General features: G+C 56.0%; 2 protein-coding genes across 6 annotated transcripts in view; both read right to left on the minus strand.

The window, feature by feature from the left end:
* CNGB1 (cyclic nucleotide gated channel subunit beta 1) overlaps positions 1–8,006 on the minus strand; it is a 28,313-nt gene extending 20,307 nt beyond the window's left edge. Inside the window, exons 1-12 of one of the 3 annotated variants that reach the window (XM_064670891.1) lie at positions 7,580–8,002; positions 7,245–7,302; positions 7,063–7,120; positions 6,818–6,947; positions 6,560–6,599; positions 6,315–6,381; positions 6,147–6,228; positions 5,713–5,752; positions 5,216–5,366; positions 5,036–5,111; positions 4,461–4,497; positions 896–1,073 (exon numbers count right to left, since the gene is read on the minus strand). In XM_064670891.1, the coding sequence (XP_064526961.1) occupies positions 896–1,073; positions 4,461–4,497; positions 5,036–5,111; positions 5,216–5,366; positions 5,713–5,752; positions 6,147–6,228; positions 6,315–6,381; positions 6,560–6,599; positions 6,818–6,947; positions 7,063–7,120; positions 7,245–7,302; positions 7,580–7,678 (1,016 nt within the window). In that variant the 5' untranslated portion in view covers positions 7,679–8,002. Of the gene's footprint in view, positions 1–895; positions 1,074–4,460; positions 4,498–5,035; positions 5,112–5,215; positions 5,367–5,712; positions 5,753–6,146; positions 6,229–6,314; positions 6,382–6,559; positions 6,600–6,817; positions 6,948–7,062; positions 7,121–7,244; positions 7,303–7,579 lie in introns of those variants that run through there. The other 2 variants (XM_064670892.1, XM_064670893.1) reach the window with 2 other exon arrangements.
* Positions 8,007–10,605: 2,599 nt separating this feature from the next.
* On the minus strand, positions 10,606–19,895 carry ZNF319 (zinc finger protein 319). Of its 3 annotated transcripts, XM_064670909.1 has the most exons (3): positions 19,354–19,895; positions 18,333–18,543; positions 10,606–17,903 (listed from the first exon to the last, which is right to left on the minus strand). In XM_064670909.1, exon 3 carries the CDS (start codon positions 17,534–17,536, stop codon positions 15,875–15,877), a length of 1,662 nt encoding a protein of 553 aa, XP_064526979.1. In that variant the 5' UTR covers positions 17,537–17,903; positions 18,333–18,543; positions 19,354–19,895; the 3' UTR covers positions 10,606–15,874. The 3 variants fall into 3 exon arrangements, with proteins under 3 accessions (XP_064526979.1, XP_064526980.1, XP_064526978.1); XM_064670910.1 differs by lacking the exon at positions 18,333–18,543 and having other exon boundaries at positions 19,364–19,895; XM_064670908.1 differs by lacking the exon at positions 18,333–18,543.
* Between the last annotated feature and the right edge of the window lie 71 nt (positions 19,896–19,966).

The following is a 19,966-nucleotide window of genomic DNA, read 5'->3' on the forward strand; positions in this document are numbered from 1 at the left end:
CAAAACCAGAGTCCTTGAGCCTTCAGATTCCCCTTGCTGCATGGGAAGAGGGTGTGCTTAGGGGTCACTGGTTGCTGATTTTGACCAAAACCTCCTGTTAATGAAATCCAGCCCCCAGGACAGGCTGTGCTTGCTGCCCAAGCTTCTCACAGCTTCTGTAGTAAGGGGCAAAAAAATCTGAAAAATGTTTTTATAGCATGCCCAGTGTTTTCTGGTTGAGCAGGAGAGACCTCTGCTGAGCCAGTGCAGCTCAGGGCATTGCTTGTGCTTAGTGCAGTTGAGCACTGACAGTGTTGGGAGGTGGGGACCACTGTGTTAGCCCATGCTGGGCTCAGGGAGCATTTTGGGGGTCTCAGAAACCCTTTGTGAGTGTGCATGGGCACCTCTCATCCCCCTGCTGCAGCACAGCCTGCTTCTGGCTCTGAACACACTGCCCAGCCCCTGGGAGAACCTCAGCAGGCGTTTCTTTTGGGAGAAGTAGAGTGAATTCTACAGAGACAACTCCTATTTCTGAATGCCATTACAGCTGAATGTGCAACTGCTGGGAACAAGGTCCAAGCCCTCTTGCTTTTAGGGCCAAAACCTTACAGGAGCCTAAGCAGAGCCTCCCTCAGCTGTCCTTTGCAGGGCACTGTGAGCATTGCACTGATGGCTCTGCCACCACCTGCCCAACCCAAACCTCAACACCAGAAGCAAAGGACATTTGCTGAAACACCTTTTGGGTTCTTCTGGTGGATGCCCCCCTCTTCCAAAACAGGCACCTCAGTTGCCAGCTCCACCACCAGTGCTGGCAAGGAGGGATGCCTAGGGACATGCTTGTCCCCTCCCATGGCCACCACACTGGTGACTGGAGAACATGTAGACCCACCCATCAACAGCATCTTCCTTCTCCTACCTGTTTTCTTCTTCTTCCAGAGGTTCCTCCTGTATGGGGGGAAGGGAACGAGCATCTGCCTCTGGCTCAGCCTTGTGACTCCAGGCCATCATCTCACATGTGTCTTCATTAACCTGGTCATCAGTGACCTCTTCCAGGATGAGGTGGGTCTCCTCGGGTTCCCCAGGGGGTATATGAACTGAAATTGGAATGGGGAAAGGGAGGTGATGAAGTGAGAGTGTGAGAGCATGTTCTCAAGGGGTCAGATATAGGGCCAGGACAGATCCTGTGTTTCATCTGCTTGATGCTGCAGTGCTGAAGCAGCTCTCAGCCTGCACAGATTTAGGCAGCCCTGGTGACCCCAAGCTGTGCTGGGCAGATGCCTTGGGCCCTTTGCCAGAAGGAAAAAGAAAATTCACCATTTTGTGCCAAGCACAGCCAAAGCCCTGTGAAGCCCTTGAGCAACCTGGTCTCGTGCAAAGTGACTCTGCCCACAGCAGGGGGGTTAACACTGGATGAATTTAAGGTCCCTTCCAACCCCAACCATTCTGTGATTCTATGTAAGCTATAACCCTCTGCACACAGATGACTGCTGGCTTCCCTGCATGTGTAGCCACCTCCACCAGCAGCGATCTGGCCTGTTTCCAGGCCACATTTTGTCTCTCCTTGCAGTCAGGAGCAGCCAAGGGAAGAGCCCAAAGCCCTCCCTTTGTGAACTCCCAGCAAAGTGCTGCCCTGGCACAGCCCAAGGGCCCTGGATCTGCAGAGCAAAACCCAACCCAGAGCCCACATTGCAACACCCAAGCACCACACCGTGCCTGCTCCAAACACTCCCCTGGCCACGGTGTAGGGAGCATCCCATGCACACTGCCACTGCCCAGCATCAGTGGGGAAAAACCCACGGTGGGTTAGTGGGGTGATGCCAGCCCAAATTCATGGCAGGTTTCTGGGGAGCTGTGCAGCAGCTGCAGGGTGAGGAGTGCAGGTCTGACCCATGCTGAGCCCTCTCTGTGTCCCAGGGGTACCCATCCTACCACGTCAGGCACACACCAGAGAAACAGGAGGAGGAAGCACATCCACTTACTGTAAAATCAGTTTATTTTGATGTCTGCCTGACAACAAAACTTACATGTCCACAGTGAAGCTGAAAGGAAACATGCAAATTCAACTACAGAAAGGCAGGAAACCCAGGCACGCTTGTACCAGTGCTGTATTCACCCACCTCAAGGTGTCCATGATATTCCCTCTAGATCTCTGTTAATTAAAACATGGGACAGCAAGTAGGGAGGTGGCTTTTAAAACACACCATGGCTTTTGTATACATTTTATGAAAATGGGGCAAATACTAAAACTGTGGCTTGGTACAAGCAGGGGATGGATCTCAGGGTGGTCTCTTGGCTCACGACTCATCATTATTGGTTGCCTAGATGGGCCTAAAGACTTGCAGTGAGATGGTGGGAGATCTTAGCCCAGCCTGTCAATACATCAGGGGCTTATACAAGAGATGGAGAAAGACTTTTTCCAAAGTCAGTGGAAGGTGTTGGGGAGTCAGGGGAGTTGGACCAGATCATATTCAAAGGTCCCTCACAAAGGTCCCTAGTCTGAGATTCCAAGGTCTGTACCCAGCACTGGGGGTGTAGGGGTTCTCAGCCCATCGAGCCCAGTGTGCCTGCACTGGCTGTGCCTGCCTGCACTCCTCCAGGCTGGAGACAGCTCCTGGGATCCCTTCCCTGCCAAGACACTCCTGCCACTGTGGTTAATGCTGCATCCAAGGAGCTGTGAGCTTCAGGAGGGAGCAGCTGTTGTTGGGGGTAAGGAGAGTTTGGGGTAAGTTCTCTTAGAAGGAGAGTCTGGGCAAAGGTTTTTAACCATTAAGTCCTACCTATTCACCTAGAGATTAACCTCACCCATCTGATTTGCTGCTGCAAACCAGAACCCTTTCCACTTGCTGGGAGAAAACACTCAGTGGAAGAAAAGCAATAAGGAGATGACTAGAGCTTCAAGAGCTTTATAACATTACACCTCAGAGGCAGAAGTTGACTCAAAGAAACCTGTGGGTTTCAGCTGGAGGTCTCAGACTGAATATTCAGATTTTAGGGGAGCATTTTAGGAGTGCTAGGAGACTGTAGCAAGAGGCTTTCTGCCACTGAGGTGTCCTGAGTGATGCTTTTCTACCATTCTATAAATTGTAGCTCTCATCTCACAGACATTGTCCTGCAAAACTAATAGCTCCAATTCCCAGAGAAAAGAGGGAGCCAAGTGGGACAGCCCTGGGACTGGGGACATGCAGCTGGCATCTCTGTGCCAGGCTTGGGTCCCCACTGCCCCAACTGGGAAGGAGCTAGAGACTATTTTGCAGATTCCCCATTGCTTTTCCTCCCCAGCTGCGCTTTCTCCTCAGGTTGGTCTCATTTGGGTGTGGGAAGGGCTGGTTTGCCATGGTCTTCGTTTTCCGTTTGTTTCAGAGGCGCTAAGCCCCTTTGCCCCCTGAAACAAAAGGAGAAGGAAAACATTAATGAGCGTGCTGGCAGTCTGGGGCCAGGGCAGATCTCTTGCTCAACCCAATTAAGTGACCTGGAGATGCCTCAAGGCACCAAAGCCGGCTGTGCACCAAGGCTGTGCCTGCCCAGCACATCCCTGGCTTTGCCTCTTTCAGAGCTCCATGGCAATGCACAGGTCTCCAGTTTGTATGAACACAGGAGAAATGCCCCTTCCCAGGACTTCACTCTCTGAGGTTCTGCCAAGCTGTTGGTGGCTCAGCAGGAGCGACCTCCTGGCATGTTCCTGGGGGATGTTCCTGGGGGATGTTCCTGGGGGATGTGCAGCTTCCGTGTGCCTCAGCAGGTCCCCGCTCCTGTCAGCAGCTCCCCCAGCCCAACCAGTCACTCCTTGCCAGGGACAGCACTTGCATGGGGCTGTGCAACCCTGCCCAGTCCATCCAGAGAGGCATCCAGAGTGGCTCTGCCATTTTGTCCAGCATCCCCCAACGTGGCTGGTGGGGGGAGCCAAGCCCGACTGCCTGCAGAGCCGGTGCTTGATCCCCTCCACAGGCAGGCAAGAAGCAGTGTGAACCCCACAAGTTTTCCCACAACCATGCAGACTCATATCTAACACACCTAATCCCAGGATTTTGTTTTCCTGAGGTACCTTCTTAGACAACTCCCACCAGGCTTGGCAAACACATTCCAGCTTTAGCAGCGAGCGTGCCAGAGGGGGGAAAGAAGGCGGCGGGTTTGAATTCCCTTTGATCAAATCCCACCAGCTCAGCAAACATCCTCCAGCACAGCTCGAGGACAGATCTTGAGATCAGCACTGACTTCAAAACCTGGGACCTGAGGATGGTGGGATGCTGCACTTAGAGATTCCCATAAACCCTGAGTTTTACCAAATCCCTGTCACAACTCCACAGCCGCTCCCATTTCTCAAGTATCAACAGCCTCCCATGGTTTTCCCAGGGGATTCCAGGGCTCCCAAGCTGGCACCCAGGGCAGATCAGGGGATAAAAGATGACAGTGACCCCTCTTCCCAATAACCTTTCTGATAAGCTCAACAATCAAACTCACAGTGAGATGGAGCCACCACTTACTTTGTTCCACAGGACTCAAGGTTGCTGAGGCCACTCCCTGCCAGGAGGAAAAGGGAAACATGACTCATTGTCCATTTTCAGTAATTTCTAATCTAAATACTCATTTGCAGTAAAAGTGGCCCTATTTCCCTAAATACCCCACGTGATTTCTCATGTCAAGTTGGATGGCTTGGCTGTGGACACACGGGATAATATGGGGCAGAGCACATTGGTGAGCTCGCCTGGGGGCAAGAGCAGGAAAGGAGAGCATGTAAACCTGCTGCTGCTGTTTATCCTTAGAACTGAGACTGCACTTGGGTGAGGTGCCAGGGCCTGGACACCACCCAGTGCTGCACAGAAAGGCAAGGAAATGATAAAGAAAACATGCTGCAGGCTCTCGTGCTGCTTAGAAGCCAAATCCTGGTTTTCATCAGCTAAGCAGGTCATGGGCATTTGTTTTCTTGAAGGAGCTGGGTGACAGCCCAAACCACACCAGCCCCCAGCACTGATCTAGTAGCTTCTGCATTGCAAGGGACACCCTCCCCACCAGGGACATGGTGTTTCTATGCTCTTTGCCTATCCAGCAGACAGCATACCTGTGTGTCCTGCTTCCCCCTGGTCACTGGTTGTGGCAGCACCGTCTCCAGCTTCTGGACAAACCAGATGAACATCCTGGTGACAAGAAACCAGTGTTAGAACTGGCAGCCAGAACCTTTGCTCCCACATCAGCCAACCTTCTGGCCACCAGACCCAGGCAGAAATTGCCCTGTGGTTACCTGAGGCCATCCAGAGCCACGGACTGAGTGGTGAGGGTGGTCACTGGCTCTGGCTGCCCCGTGGCAGCTGCTGGTGTCTCTGCCACTGAGGTGCTCATGGCAGCTGAAAGGTGGGGTTTTGGCTTTGCCGTCGTTTCAGTCCTTTTTGTGCCTGCTCAGGTTTATTCGGAAGAAGAAAGGGGATGAGGCAATGCAGCAGTCATAAATTGTTGGGAAGCAGAGCAAGCAAGGAAGGGTCACCTCCCACAGAGGGACAGGCCTGGGGTACCTCCCTGGCAGCCTCTCCCCTGGGGGCCCAGCCTGGGTTGAGGACATGGGCAGTTTGGGGACAGAAGTGATGTAAGGGCGGTGCTGTGATGCCAGGACCTGTGTGCCCACCCCTCTCAGCACAGTGGGAATCCTGGGCATGGAGATGAAGGGCACCCGCAGCTGGGCTCTCAGAGGCACAGTGTCTCCTCTGAAAGGGCCACCCAGGGAAGGGGGATTGGATCGCTCACCTTCCACTGTGGCTTCACACTTCTGATCCTTCTGCTCTGTCTGCAGATAGACAGAGGGACGGATGGATGTGGCACAGCACTGCCTGCAGCCTCACACCACCCCGTGTGGGCCTGTGCCCCCCCCAAGGAGACCCACACTCTCAACCCCACACATCCTCTGCTGCAGTTTTGGCCCCATTTCCCTGACAACAACCATTGAACCCAGTGTTGTTGCCACCAGCGGGTCCCAGCTGGAAGGTCCCCCCTGCATGCAGCCAGGTTGGGAACAACGGGACAGCACCCCAAGGTCTCTCTTTTGCTCTACTGAATTCCTTTGGGGTTTTCCTCCCCAAGGTCCCAGCTGGGGTGTGCAGGAGGATGAAGGCAAGGAGCCCACCCTGCTGTCAACCTCTGCCTGGTGGCCCCCCAGTCTCCCCGAGCTGGGCAGTGCTCACCTCCAGCTTTTTCATCCCCTCCGGCTGCGGCACAATCCTCTCAAAGCCCTGTGACAGCCAGCTGAGCACCCGCTTTCCTACCCTGTGGGGAGAGTGCCGTGCTCAGGGAGCTCATCCCATGCCCTCCTGTCCTCCCCCAGCCCCCTGCCAGCCTCGCTGGGGACCCACCACTCCTCTCTGGGGGCATCCAAGTCATCCTCGAAGCCGTCCTCCTCTGGATCGAAGGGGATTATGTCTGCAAGGAGAGCGTTGCTGTGGGCATGGGGGACCTGCACTGCTGGGACCTTCAGGTCCCCCCATCAGCCAGCTCAAGGGGACAATGGTGCCAGCACCACCAGTCAGGGAGGTGGGGTGTGGGAGTCCCAGAGAGGCCCCTGGGATGTTGCAAACTACAAGCTCCCAGCTCTCCTTACCAAGACCGTCGTCCTCCTCTGGAAGGACCTGGACCTCTGTCTGAAAAGCCAAACAGACTGTCACCCACCCAACAGCCAAGGTGGGGCTCATCCTATAGGGTGGAGAGGGAACTCTGCCCTTTCCCCAGGGACAGATGAAGGTAGAAAACAATGCAGGGCACATTTAGTGCTCCCAGTTAGCACTGGGAGAGTGATAGGAAGGAAAAAAAGATGTAGAAGCCCAAATACACCAGACCGCTGCTAAGATCTGTCTCCTACCTCATCAGGAACATCAATGCTTGTCTCAAAGCTCTTTCCGAGCACCTGCAGTGTCCCTGGGGGTGGAACTGGCTGGGGAATCACCCTCCTTATCCCATAGGAGAGCCAGAAGCGCACACTGCTCCCCATGCTGCCAGAGAAGGGAGTGAGTCAGGCTGGGAATGCCATCCCAGGCATCCAGCCCCCAACAGAAAGCAAAATCCCAAGCAAACCATGTTGCACACTGAAGGGTGCAAGAGCCATACCTCTCAAACATAGAACCTGTGTCCTCAGGGATCACAAATTCTACTTTCTTTACTAGTTCTTCAATGGCAGCAGGGAAAAAAAACAAAGGCAAGCTCCTGTCACCACTCTGGCAGCCCCCAGCAGGAGGGGGACCAGTTGGTAAAGGAACATGACCTGTGGCCTGAGCCAGTGTGGGGCTTACCCTCAGTGCGTGCCTGGTCAGCAACATCCGTGGGGCCACTGGCTTTTCCTGCTGGTGCCTTCAGGGTAAAAGGCAGAAGGTGTCAGAGAGTCAGAGGCTGAGGCACGTGGACACTGTCCCTGCTCAAAGGTGGCTGCAAACCCCAGGGACTCCCCATCCTTCCTGCTGCTTCCCAGCAGCTCAGAGCAGGGAAGTGTCCCGGCCCCCATCCCTCTTGGGGATACTGCAGAGCATCCCTGGGTGCCAAAGAGCTGGGGATGGATGCAGAGGCACAGGCATTTCTCCATATAGCTCACAGCATCCCCATTACCCCCCCAAATTGGCTCCCTGCTCACCTTAACTGGCTCCGGCTCCTGTGCTGGGGCTCGTGGGCTCTCCTCCGTCACCGGGGGCACCGGGGGCTGGGGAACCACCCGGTTGATCCAGCCCATCATCCCGCTGCCTGCGGGCAGTGAGGAGGGGTCTCCAGCCTACAAGAGGCCAGCAGCAGGGGTGCAGCCCCCCAAGGAATACCGGGTGCACCAGCTGCTCACGCTGTCTCCAGAGCAGCTCAGAGGTCCTTGGTGTCCTTCGTTTCAGTGTTCTGCTTGGGAAATGTGGCACTGCTCAACCTGGGAGTGTCTTCTGCTGCTGCCCTTCCAAAGAGCCGTGCTCTGCCCAAAATGCCCCTTCAAGGACACCCCACACTGCCCAATGAGGGGCCCGGGAGCACCTCGGGCAGTCCCTGTGCTGCTGCTCACAGATGATGCCTGCAAAGGGCAAAGGAAAGCAGATCCCTGAGCTCCTTCCAGCCCAGCTGGGACACAGCATGGGACTTTCAATCCCAGGTACACACATGACCCCAGTCCCACACGCAGCAGGTACAGGCTGGAAGCGGCTCAGCGCTGGGCTCTTTGCATTAATGCAGCCTTTAGGCGTGCAGGACACCTTCAGTTCCCTCAACGTGGCTCGTAGGGGGCTGTCCAAAGCCTGGCTCCTTAAATCTAAACAGGCCAAGGTTCCCAGGAAGGGTGATGGGTGTCCTCAGCCCTTTGCTCGCCCACACCTTGGGAAGTCAAGGAGCTGGGTTTGGATGCAGCTGAAGCAGCACCTCCAGCCCCCAGCACACCATAGACAGGGTCAGCTCTCCCAGAGAACCCCACATCCCCAAAACTAGATAGTGTGGCTGTAAAACCAGACAACCAGAAACCAATTAAATTGCCTTTTACCAGCCACTGGTTATAAAGGATTAAGGAGACGCGAATGCCCCAGGAGCAGGAAGGAAAACCCGGCAGCCCCACACAGCAGAGGCATTTCCACCCATGCTTTGGCACAGGTCCCAAGGAAGCACAGGGTCAGTGTACAGCACTGAGCCCAAACAATCCAGAGAAAGCCCCCCAGGGCTTCAGCGAGCCCCCCTGACAGTCAGGATCCCCTCCTCCCTTGAGGTAAGCTTGTGAAGCTGTAAAAGCCTAGAGCATAAGCCTGTCCTTGGTCTGGGAAGGAAAGTGGAAGGCAGAGGCCATTCCTCTGACACATCTGAACAAGAAAGGGGCAGAAACATCTGTGGGTCCCCAAAAAACTAGCTGCTGGAGGAAATAGGAATAAGTAGCCAGGATTTGCCCGCAATGGCACAGAAGAGCTGGCAGTTTCATGCATCCCCCTGCGCTGCAGGTACTTACCAGTGCCACCACCTGTTGTGGCAGCTCCATGGGGCTTGTGCCAGCGAGCTAAGGGCCTTAGTCTTATCTCCAAAAGCAAGTGGGGTGCAGACCCACTGCTCCCATTTGGAGCAGGGACCACCGTGGCCTTTCCCGCCCCTCCAGCAGCCCATCAAACCCTCCATATTACCCAGCTCCACTGCCTTTGCAACAGCACTCCCCATGGACCTGCTCGCTCCCCCGACACAGCTTATCCTCCAGCTCTGTCTCAGAGCACCAACCCCCCCTGTGATGTGCAGAGGTGGTCCTGCAAAAGCCCCAGCCACATCCCTCACCTCCATCGCTGCCACTTACCCCCGCAGACTCACCACCACCTCCCTGGGAAGCCACCCCGGGATGCGTGGGCTCCCTTGGCCACCTCAGCTCGCCACTGACCCCCCCAAACCCGCCTCAATCCGCTCAGGGCTCTGCGGGGATTAGCCCTGCGCTGCCTGCAAATGGGATTACAGGCACCCAGCTGTCCCGAGCGCCCCGGCTCCCAGCAGCCAGCCTGGTTTCGGTGCAGGATAATGCAAAGAAAACCCCCAAACGAAGCGGGTTTGAGCATCCTCAAAATCCCTGGAGCCACCAAAGCTATCCCAGGTGCTCACCGGCAGTGCTGCAGGGCAGGGAGTCGTCTCGCCCAGGCGCAGGGGAGTGCAGGAACGTGCAGAAGAGCAGCAGTGGAGCTGCTGAAACCCCGCGGGGTGACACAAGGTGGTGTGATGAGGATGATGTGCTGAGGGTGCTCCACCCACAGCTCTGCCCCAGCCCCAGAGGATCCAAGGCAGCAGGCAGCAAATCTGTGCTGAGTTGAGCTAAGCCTCCCCTTGCTGAGCCTGCCAATTGCTGCTTGATCCGTTTACCTCCAGTCCTGTTCAACTGCCAGCCTTTCCCACTGCCCCTAATCTCAGTCACACCCTGGAAGGCAGGTACCAGCAAGGCTTCTCTGCTCGACATCCAGCCCCAGCTCCTGTCTTTGGGTAGAGCTGCCTGGAGCAGTGCTGGAGCCCCTTGACCAAATTCCTCCTTCCCTGGCTCCATGGGTGTCTCCAGCCTGGTGGGCAACAAGTACCCATCCTGCCTGGTCCCAGCACTTCTCCAGCTTTGATTCACAGTCAAGGAAACTGTGGCATAGAAGCATTTTTTCAGTGACTCAGAGACACATCTCATACATCTCACCTGGCCTGGGTGTGGCTTGGAGCAAGTTATGTTGTCTGCAGGTAGCAGATTCTTCTCTTGCTATCACAGGATTGGGGGTGCAAAACAAACCTCTGGGAAAGCTCAAACAGTTGTGTGTGGGGCTGGGGTGCTCAGAGCACAACAGGCATCAGCTTCTGCCTCTTGGAACAGTTGCTCCTCTCTGGCAGACCGAGACTCCTGCTTCTGTCCAGAGGCTCCCAGGGAGGAGTTTTACCCTGGGGAGGGAGCACTCCACCTCTATCAAGGGGCAACTGCACACTTTGCTTGCCTGGGAGCCTACCCATATCCTGCATCTTGACTTTTGGTTACCAGGAAGATGAACCGTCATTTCTCCCTCAAAAAAGTTCAGGGAAAAGAGAGAAAATGTGAAAAAAGAAAAAAAAAAATCAAGCAGAGCCAGAGAGAGCACAAAGACAGACGGGGAGGTGGTACTTGGCACATGGCCTCCACTCCAGAAATCTTACACACCCACAGGAAGGTATAAATAACTATAAATTTATTAGTAAAGCAAAACCATTTGACACTCACACAGAAGAGCGGGATGTGTTAATACAATATATATACACACACATACATGGAGTATCATCTTAGAAACACACGGAGAGCAGTGTTAAAGGCACTGCAAGCCACACAAACCTCATCAACCTTGGCTGCAACTTCCCACAGCCCCGGGAACTCTGCCGGAGTCATGAGTGAAGATTAGGAGGAGCCTGAGAACCTCACTGGCCATGACGTCCCTCAGATCCACGGCTCGGAGGCATTCAGAGACAAGCCCACGGTCCAGCTCCCACCTGTGGTCCTGCTCTCCTCACTGAGCATCCCAGGCATGCTGTGAGAGCAGCATCTTCACGTCCAGAAAGCAGCAGGGCAGTGGAGGAGGCCTGGCAGCTGGGGAGAAGCTCTCCTGGCCCGGGGGGAGCTGCCAGCCCCAAACCTTGGCCTGCCCTTATTGCATCTTGGCATCTCACCTGTGTGTGCAGGAACCTTCCCGCAGGTGAACTCACCACCCAACAGAGAGAGTCAGACTCTGAAGAATAACAAGGGGTTTTGCCTGTTATTAATAGCCAGGCTTCAGCTGCAGCCTGGACTTAATGGCAAATACCCAAGGGAAGTGTAGAAAGTGCTCTCCACCCTGCTCTCCCCCCTGCAAGGGCTGGCTTGAGCACCCAGAGCTGGTCCCAAAACTCTGTCAGAGGACACCTTCCCCTTCGTCCCCCACTCCAGCAGGTGGGCCCCAAGACCAGAGTGTGCAGATCTCCCCATCCAGATCACAGGGATGGTGTCTGCTTGATGGAGCACTGGCAGGGCCACCTGGGCATACCCATGGTCCCGGGGGTGTCCATGCCACAGTGAACTCAGCTCAGCCACCTGCTTGATGCACACAGATGCTCCACAGGCACTCCCAGGGGAACTGAGGAGTCCAAGCCCACCCTACTGCCATGACTTCTGCCCTGGAACGTCTGACAGTCCTTCACTGACTGAATCACCAGCCTTGAAGAGCTGGCAAAGGGACCCACCAGGGAAATGGCTGCTCTCACTCCCAGTGCCCATTTCCTACAGCTCTGTTCTGGCTCCTGGTCCTGGCTTAGACTTGCTCACCAGAGCCAGCTGTACCACGGACAAGATCCGGCTGAGCCAAACTGCCAGGCCACAGGCACTGCCCATGCCCAGCCAGATGGATGACCTCGTGTGCAGGAGGACCAGAGGCACCCACTGGATTCCATCAAGATTCAGGTCCCAAACACCTGACCTCACCATCAGTGGTTTGGTATCACCTGGATCCAGCCTCAGCCTTAGAGAGGAATTTGGGGCTGAGGGGGGGTGGGAATGAAGGAAGAGACTTCACAAGCAAAATGTAAAAAGGGATGAAAAACAAAACACTGTTTACAATTAAAGAACTGAACAAAGGGAAAAGGAGCTGAGAAGGTCTTTTAAAAGTATAAGCAAAATAGATGTGGAGCAGATGGGGCTGAGACACGGCTAAAAACTGTAGGTAGGGTAAGGGGAAGTGAAGATCAGAAAAAAAGCCCAGGTCACAGACTACCTTCTTCCTGGACTCAGGAAGCCAGCAGCCCTAGAGAGAAGGATTTATGTCCTGGACAACATCCACATCACCTCTGCCCAGCCTAACCCTCCCTGCTGCCTCCTCAGCAGCACCCTATGCTCAGGCTGCCTACTAGGAGAACCACCCTTCAGGAGGGACCACCCACTGTCCAGCCCTACAGAGCATCCTCAGGGGGTCTGGCAACCAGGTCTTGAAGCCAAGCACGAGCACTTGCCACAGGGCTGATGCAACATCAGCTCCAGCACAGCAGCCCTCCTGGGTGTGAGGGATGTGAGAGGCCAAGCGGAGGCAGTGCGAAGAAGCCTGAAAGTCGCCTGAAATAAATGTCAGAAAGGAAGTGCAGCACAGGTACAGAGTAGAAACATGTTTTACTCCCGAGAGGCTCTGGCCACAACTGCTCTTTGGTTTGAAAAGGAAACACCAGCAGTTAGCAGAGAGTCCTTTGCAGTGTAATGCCCCAGGGACATCGGCTCCCAGGCCAGCCCCTGCCTCCCCACAAAGCACTGTGCTCCTGACACTCATGTGCCTCCTGCTACTTCCATCGCCTCTCACCTCATGGTACAAAACATGACCTAAAGGCACAGCAACAGAGATCAACCTGCTCCCCCAGCCCACCTGTACACAACACTGCTGCTTCCAACTAGAAAATGCTCCTATAAAAATACACCCGAGTGCTCCTGGTTGGCCGCTCAGCCGCCTGCTCCACAGAGATCCTCCAGCCCCCAGCACTAAGGTCTGGCAGCTGAAGCCTCCATGGGCTTCTACTGGATTTGGGTTGTTGCAGGGCAGCAAACAGGATAGAGAGACTGAGTCACCATGGGCTCACAGCCAGACCTAATAATGTTCTAATGCCACACTAAGATGTTTTTGAACCGGGAGGCACCTACTCAAAGGTACTGGCTGAAGACCTGGACCCGGGCTCGTCTCTGCCAAGCTCTCCACAGCATCCCCTTTTTCTGAGGCACAGGGCCCTAGGCACACAGTCCTGATCAGTCTCTCTGGCCAGGACACTGCTTGACTGTTGCCATGTCCTAAGCAGAGCCAGAGCTCCTCACTGGGACATCCAGGGCTTTCCCAGTTGCTCACTACAAAGGGAAACATTCCCCAACAGTCCCTATGCCCAGCTGATACCAAGGGGACAGGATCTGGCAGCTCTGTGGCCAGCACATGGTGTGGAGCTGTGTCTGGGGCCCACCACCATCCTCCTCTGTCCAAGAAGCAGGTTCAGGTGGGTGCCACACTCCCCATCTGGTCCCACACTCACAACCTCCCTGACCACCAAACCCTTCTGCAAAGACAGGACTAGCCTTCCTTGGTTTGGACTTCCTTTTACTCCTACAGTAAAGCATACACTGAACTTACTACATATTAAACAGCAAAAAACAGCTACCTAAAACCAAAGAGCTCTTTAAAAATCCAAGTTATCACATCTTTTTTTAAAAAAAAAAAAAAGATCCAGTATGATGTCAAGTTAAACTACATAGTATTTTTAATGAATTTTAACAAACTGCTTTAAAAAAAAAAGGCAAAACAAAAAAAAAAGAGGAAAAAGAAACAGATGGAAAACTTGATAGAAGTTCTACATCTTTGAGGCAGCATGAAGTAAAATAACCACCATCAGTCTTTCTTCCTTGGGCAGCAGAGAGCAAAGTCTGCTTTAACCTCCTTAAAGCTGCACACGAAGAAGACTCAGCCCCAGGGTCTGACCTGTCACTGCACTGTCCCAGTCCCTGAAAACGCACCCCCTTCCCCTCACCACGCTGGAAATGGAAACTAAAGCCTTTCTCCACCTTTCATATGAGCGTCCCCCACCACTGATGCAGGTCCAGTCCAACCCTCTGCAAGGTTAACCTGTCCACACTTGCCATGGGCATTTATTAAACTCATCCTACTCACTCGTGCAGCACATGGGCAACTTACTGGCTGCTGTTCACTTGCAGCTCATCACAACCTTACACAAGCACCAGCCAAGATCACAGAAGAGCTGAGGCTGGCAGGGACTTCTGAAGATCATCAGGTCCAACTCCCTGCTTGCACAGGGTCAGCTACAGCAGGTTGTTCAGGACCACATCCAGTCAGGGCTTGAGTATCTCCACAGATGGATACTTAACATCTTAGTATCTCCAAAGATGGAGAGGGGAAGGCTGGTGGGCAACCTAGTAAGCACATCTTCAGCCTTCAAGGCATCTAACTGGCATGTAATGGATCCCTCAGTCACAAGAAGCCAGAAAATTCCTGCAGAGGAAAACACCTGAGGCTGCATCAACCTTGCTAGGGGAGATTTATTTTTAAGTGATGTTTACAAGAAGTGTGCAAAACCTGAAAAATACAGAAGAGGTAAAGAAAGAGTAAAGGGGTAAAACAGGACTCCTGGGAGATGGGAAAAAATACACTCCTCTTTTACCCACTGGTAACCTTGCCCTCCCTGTGGAGCCAGGCCTGCAGGTCAGGAAGGATTCTCCTACCTTGCTCTGGTTCCCCCAGCAAATCAGACACCAAGGCCCCAGCACATGCCGTGGGTTATTGTCGGTGATGGTAACACCTCTGCAGCTGTAGGTTATTAGTAGTGTTCATCTCACCCATTAGTGTTGGAGCTGCTGGGACAGCCCTTTGCCTGACCCTCCTGGAGGTACCACTACCAGCCCAAGGGGTGCTCAGGGGCCCTGGGGGCAAGTCTGGGCAGGAGAGCTAGATCCCTCAGGAAGCAGCTCTTAAATGCCAGGCTCTTGGTTAGGAGGAGGGCATGGATGCTCTCACAGAATTATAAAATTTTTAGGGTTGGAAGGGACCTCTGGAGATCATCTAGTCCAACCCACCTGCCAAGGTAGGGTCGCCTAAACCAGGTTACACAGGAATGCCTCCAGAGAGGGAGAATCCACGACCTCCCTGGGCAGCCTGTTCCGGTGCTCCTTGCCATGCTCTCTGGTAGCAGTGCAGCACTTGCTACGGTTTCCCATGCAGCTGACAGGGACTGGGGGGACCCACAGGCTCCCTCAGAACCCTTGCAGAGTGTGACAGCCAGCGACTGCAAAAGCAGCAATGCCAAAGTGCTTTTTGGAGCTGTGCAGCCCCATGGCTTTTCCCTTTCAACACTCTAGAAGGAGGGAGAGCAGGGGAGGTTGGGGCAGTCAATCAACACTAACGCTCTGAAATGGTGCCCTCAGCTGAGCTTGGACCAAGGAAGGTGGGAGATCCCAGCAGATGAAACCTGCTATTTCCATGCCGAGCAGCATACCTCAGGAGAAGGGAGGGCTGGCTCTGCCTTGCTCCTAAGCCCTCTCCAGGAGGAGAGTCACCCAGCCCTCCCCACCAACCTCGCCAGGCAGGGCAGGGGAAAAAGGCTGCACACAAGGGGCTGGTGCCTGTAGCAGGCAGCTGAGTTCCCAGCATTGGAACTGCAGGTACAGCATGAACTACAGTCCAGGGAACACCAGGCACCTATAGGCAGTTTCCTCTCTCCACCTCCCTCCTTTCCTTTCCACCCCTTCACGATGTTCACGTCGTCTGTTGCCAATTCAATACAGGTGGCATATCAACCACAGAGGAAAGTTTACCTGCCCACACCCCGTACCTCCCCTTTCCCCCACGCTCCCTGGAGGTTGTCCACAACCGAGGAGAGGGAAGGGGAGGCCGAGGCCCGGGAGCGTCCCATGCAAGCTGAAAGCTGCTGTGGGGCGGGAGGCTCATGGCAAGCAAGCAGCCACCTGGTAGGCGCCCTCGGCCGTGTGCTGCACGCTGTGCTCCTGCAGCAGGCCCAAGTCCAGGAACCGTTCCCCGCACCACATGCACTTGTACTGCTGCTCCCGGGCGTGCACGCTGTGGTGCTTGTTGAGGTGCTCGCGCTGCTTGAAGGCCTTCTCGCAGGAGGAGCACTTGTAGGGCTTCTCGCCCGTGTGCACGCGCCGGTGGCGCTGCAGGTCCGAGGCGTACTTGAACCGCTTTTCACAGTCGGGGCACTTGAGGGGCTTCTCACGGGCCGGGTCGCAGCGGTGCTGCACGAACTCCGAGGAGGAGAAGAAACGTCTCTCGCAGAGCGTGCACTTGAGGGGCTTCTCGGCGCAGTGGGCCAGCTGGTGCTTCTGCAGAGCCGAGGCCCGCTTGTAGGACTTGTTGCACACCGCGCACTTGAAGGGCCGCTCCGCGTTCTGCACGCACTTGTGCCGCAGCAGTTCCGAGGACTGGTTGAAGCCCTTCTGGCACACGTTGCACTTGAAGAGGTTTTCTATGCCGTGCACGTGCTGGTGGTACACTAAGTGCGAGGGCTGCACAAAGCCCTTCTCGCACAGGTTGCACTTGAAGGGCTCCTCGGCCTTGTGCGTGCGGCGGTGGCGCATGAGCGCGTACTGCTGCTTGAAGCTCATCTGGCAGAGGTCGCACTTGAAGGGCCTCTCCTCGCTGTGCGTGCGCTCGTGCTGCCGCAGGTCCGAGGGGCGCTTGAAGGCCTTCTGGCACTCCCCGCAGCGGAAGGGCCGCTCGCCGCTGGGCGTGCAGGGGTGCTGCAGCAGCTCCGAGGACTCCTTGAAGTGCAGCTCGCAGACGTTGCACTTGAAGAGGTGCTCCCCCGAGTGAGCGTACATGTGGCGCACCAGGTGGGAGCGGTGCTTGAAGCTCTTCTCGCACACCGTGCACTTGTAGGGCCGCTCCGAGCTGTGCGTCCGTTTGTGGTGCACCAGGTGGGACGACTGGCTGAAGCTCTTGTCGCACAGCGTGCACTTGTACGGCTTCTCGCCCGTGTGGATGCGCTCGTGCCGGGACAGCTCCGAGAGGTGCTTGAAGGTTTTCTGGCAGATGGAGCAGCTGTAGGGCTTCTCCGAGGGGTCGAGAGGCTGTGAATGCTCTACCTCAGGAGGCTTGTAGGTCTTCTCACAGATAGAGCACTTCATGGCATTGCCGTTGTGGACGTTGTGGTGCTGCGCCAGCGAGGTGAGGAGGGAGAAGCCCATCTTGCAGACCCCACACACAAAAGGCTTCTGCTCCACCTGGATGCACTGATGTTCGAGGAGGTCGGTGGCCTGGTGGAAGATCTTCAGGCACTGGGTACACTGGAAAGAGCGGTCATGGCCTGGCAAGCACTGGTGCTCATGGGGGTTGGAGAGGTGAGTGAGGTCATGGCCACACACACCACATTTGTGGGATGGGTCTCCAGCCTGGATGGGGGCGTGCTGGTGGTGCTGCAGTCCGGGGTCTGGCTGGAGCAGGATGCCGTAGACGGCGCAGCCCAAGGGGTTGTCAGCAGTGCTGGGTGGGATGGAGTGCTCTGGGAGGGCGGCTGCCCCAGCGTGGTGCTGCTGCGGTGGCGGCGGCTGCTGTGGTTGCTGCTGCTGCTGCTGCCAGCTTTCTGACATGCTTGGGAAAAAAAAACGGGATTTTAGCAGTGATAGCTTCAGCTTCCCGGTTGAAAGGGTTCAAGTAAAACCAAAATCAAAAGATTCCAAGATCCTGATTCCCCGTAGCTGATCCCCTGAAGTTGAGGGCAGAAACTCCAGCACACAGCAAGGATCTTGGGAAGAAAAGAAGTGACTCCAGAGCCTCCTCCTTAGATCAGCACAAGTTCTTTGTGGACTGATTTGGTTTGGCTTTTTCTTTTTTTGGACAAAAGAACGGGAGGCAGAGGTAAGTGCCTTGAAAACAAGAGAAGGCCCTTCTCCGTGCTGGCTGCGATGTGCTCACATTTGGGAAGGGCACAGGAAGCAGCCCAGGGAGCAGCTTTCTCTGTAAGAAAAAAGACAGCTCATGTCAGGTCTTGGAGGAAAGAGGGGCACTTCTCTATCAACCTCTCCCCATGGCTCTCTTTGAAAACTCTCCTGTGTCCCTGCAAAGTTACCAGGAAGGCAGTGTGAGTGAGCTAACCAGAACCAGAGCCCCCTTCGCTGCTCTGCGAAGGGCCTGGTACAAGGTGTGCTCAGCCTGGAAAGGGCTGGCCTCTGCTTCGCTGCAGCCAGGGTATTGTGCCCTCAGGAGAGGCAGCAAAACTGCCCAGGGCCTGGTCAGCTCAGCCTTACCCCGTAGGCTGTGGGTCATTGAATCTCCCAGTGCTGCTGGGGCACTGCCTGAGAACTCTCTGCACAGGCTGTGCACCAAATGCTGTGCAATTAAGAAGCTACTGAGTTAGATTTTACAGGTGTCAAGGCAAATCCCAACCTGATCCCACCCCAGCTGAAACTGCCTTGTGAAGCAGTTCTGCTCCTCCTGCAGCTTGGATATCAGGCTCATCACCCAAGGGATGTACGCAAGACATTTCCCCCTCTCTGGGCAGCGCTTGTAGACTGGGAAGAGCCGGAGAGCTCAAGAGACGGTTTGCCCTCAATGTTATCTTAGCCACAGACAGAACACAGAACCCACAGGGATCACTCTGTGAAGATAAAAGAAGAGTTAAAACAATGGCTCGGCTGAACCTCCTACCAAACCACGGAATAAAAGTACCCTAAAGCCAAACAACCTACGCCAGAGCTGCTGCCTGGCCTTGCTACACAGCATCACCAGGACTGTGCACACTAAAAAGTTCCAGTCTTTCTAGAGATGTCCAGTAAAACTTGGCATCAACTTAGAGAAGAGTAAAACCCACCAGCGAGCAGCAGACAGCAGCAGTGTCAACACAGCTCAAGAGAGAAGGAAGGTGCAGGCCCTGGCAAGCAGGTAACACGCCTGGGCCTCGAGCCCCCAACCCCACAAGAGCACACCCAGGTGTGTGTCAAACCACGTGCCCTCAGGGTAAGGAAATCCTTGGTCTTCCAGGTTATGTTTAAAACTAAGCAATAAAGAGCACCAGAGAACCTCAATTCCCAGCATCCCCACCTCCTCCGGCGCTCAGCTGAGGCTGGATCGCGCCCCACAGCTTGGGCAGTGCTGGACCCGCCTCTGCCTAAGGGGACACTGCGCTACTTTGTCCTCCAGCACAGTTACGCCAGTAAAATGCTCAAAGGCCCCATCGCAGCCCTGCTGGCGCGCAGGACCCCCTCCTTCTCCTAGAGAGCTCACCTTGACCGCCGGCACGAAGGGAGGCTCGCAGCGTCCCGAGCTCGGCGGGGCACCAAACTTCAGCACAGTCCAGGCCCCACCTTCCCCCGGCACCGCGAACCGCGGCAGGAGGAACCCACCGGCGCCGCATCCCGGCCCGCCGGGGGGGAAGCGCGTTCTCCCCGCGGGGCAGAGCGATACCAACCTTGGCTTACCGAGGGCTCTGCGCGGGGACCCGCGTCGGCGCCAGCTCCAGCCTAACTCATCCCTCCGTGGGAGGTGGGAAGCGACAACCATTTAGGGAGCGCGGTCGGGAGCGCAGAGGTACTTTCAAACTGGCGAGGCGGCCTTGCTCGGCATGGCCCGGCCCGCTCCCGCCGGGCCCGGGCCGCCTCAGGGCCGCGGGGCGCGGGGGCGGCCGAGGAGCTCGCAGGCCACCAGCCACCGCCGCCGCCGCAGCCCGCGGCCAGGCCCGGCCCGCCGCCCGCCGCTCCCCATCGGGCGTCCCCGCCGGCAGCGCGGGGACAGCGCCCCGAGGCCTTCGCCGCCGCCGCGCCGGGAGGCCCCGCGGTCGGGTCCGGGGTAAGGGGGGGTCCCTGCCCGCCCGGGGCCGCCCCCCCGCCCGGGCGAGGCGCGCACACAAAGGGCGGCGGCGGCCGGGCCGCTCACCTGCGGCGGGAGGGAGGCCTCGCCGGCGGCGGGGCCGCGGCCTGCGCGCTGCGCCCTGAGCCCCGCGCTGGCGTGGGGGCGGGAGCCGGGAGGGAGGGAGGGAGGGAAGGGAGCGGCGGGCGGGAGCGGAGCGGGCCGGGCCGGGGCGG

Source organism: Pseudopipra pipra, chromosome 14 (genome assembly GCF_036250125.1).
Source record: "Pseudopipra pipra isolate bDixPip1 chromosome 14, bDixPip1.hap1, whole genome shotgun sequence".
Taxonomy (NCBI): domain Eukaryota; kingdom Metazoa; phylum Chordata; class Aves; order Passeriformes; family Pipridae; genus Pseudopipra; species Pseudopipra pipra.

Bases quoted from the DNA above. Each gene is read 5' to 3' on its own strand.
- ZNF319 (XM_064670910.1), bottom strand. From the start codon at position 17,536: ATGTCAGAAAGCTGGCAGCAGCAGCAGCAGCAACCACAGCAGCCGCCG.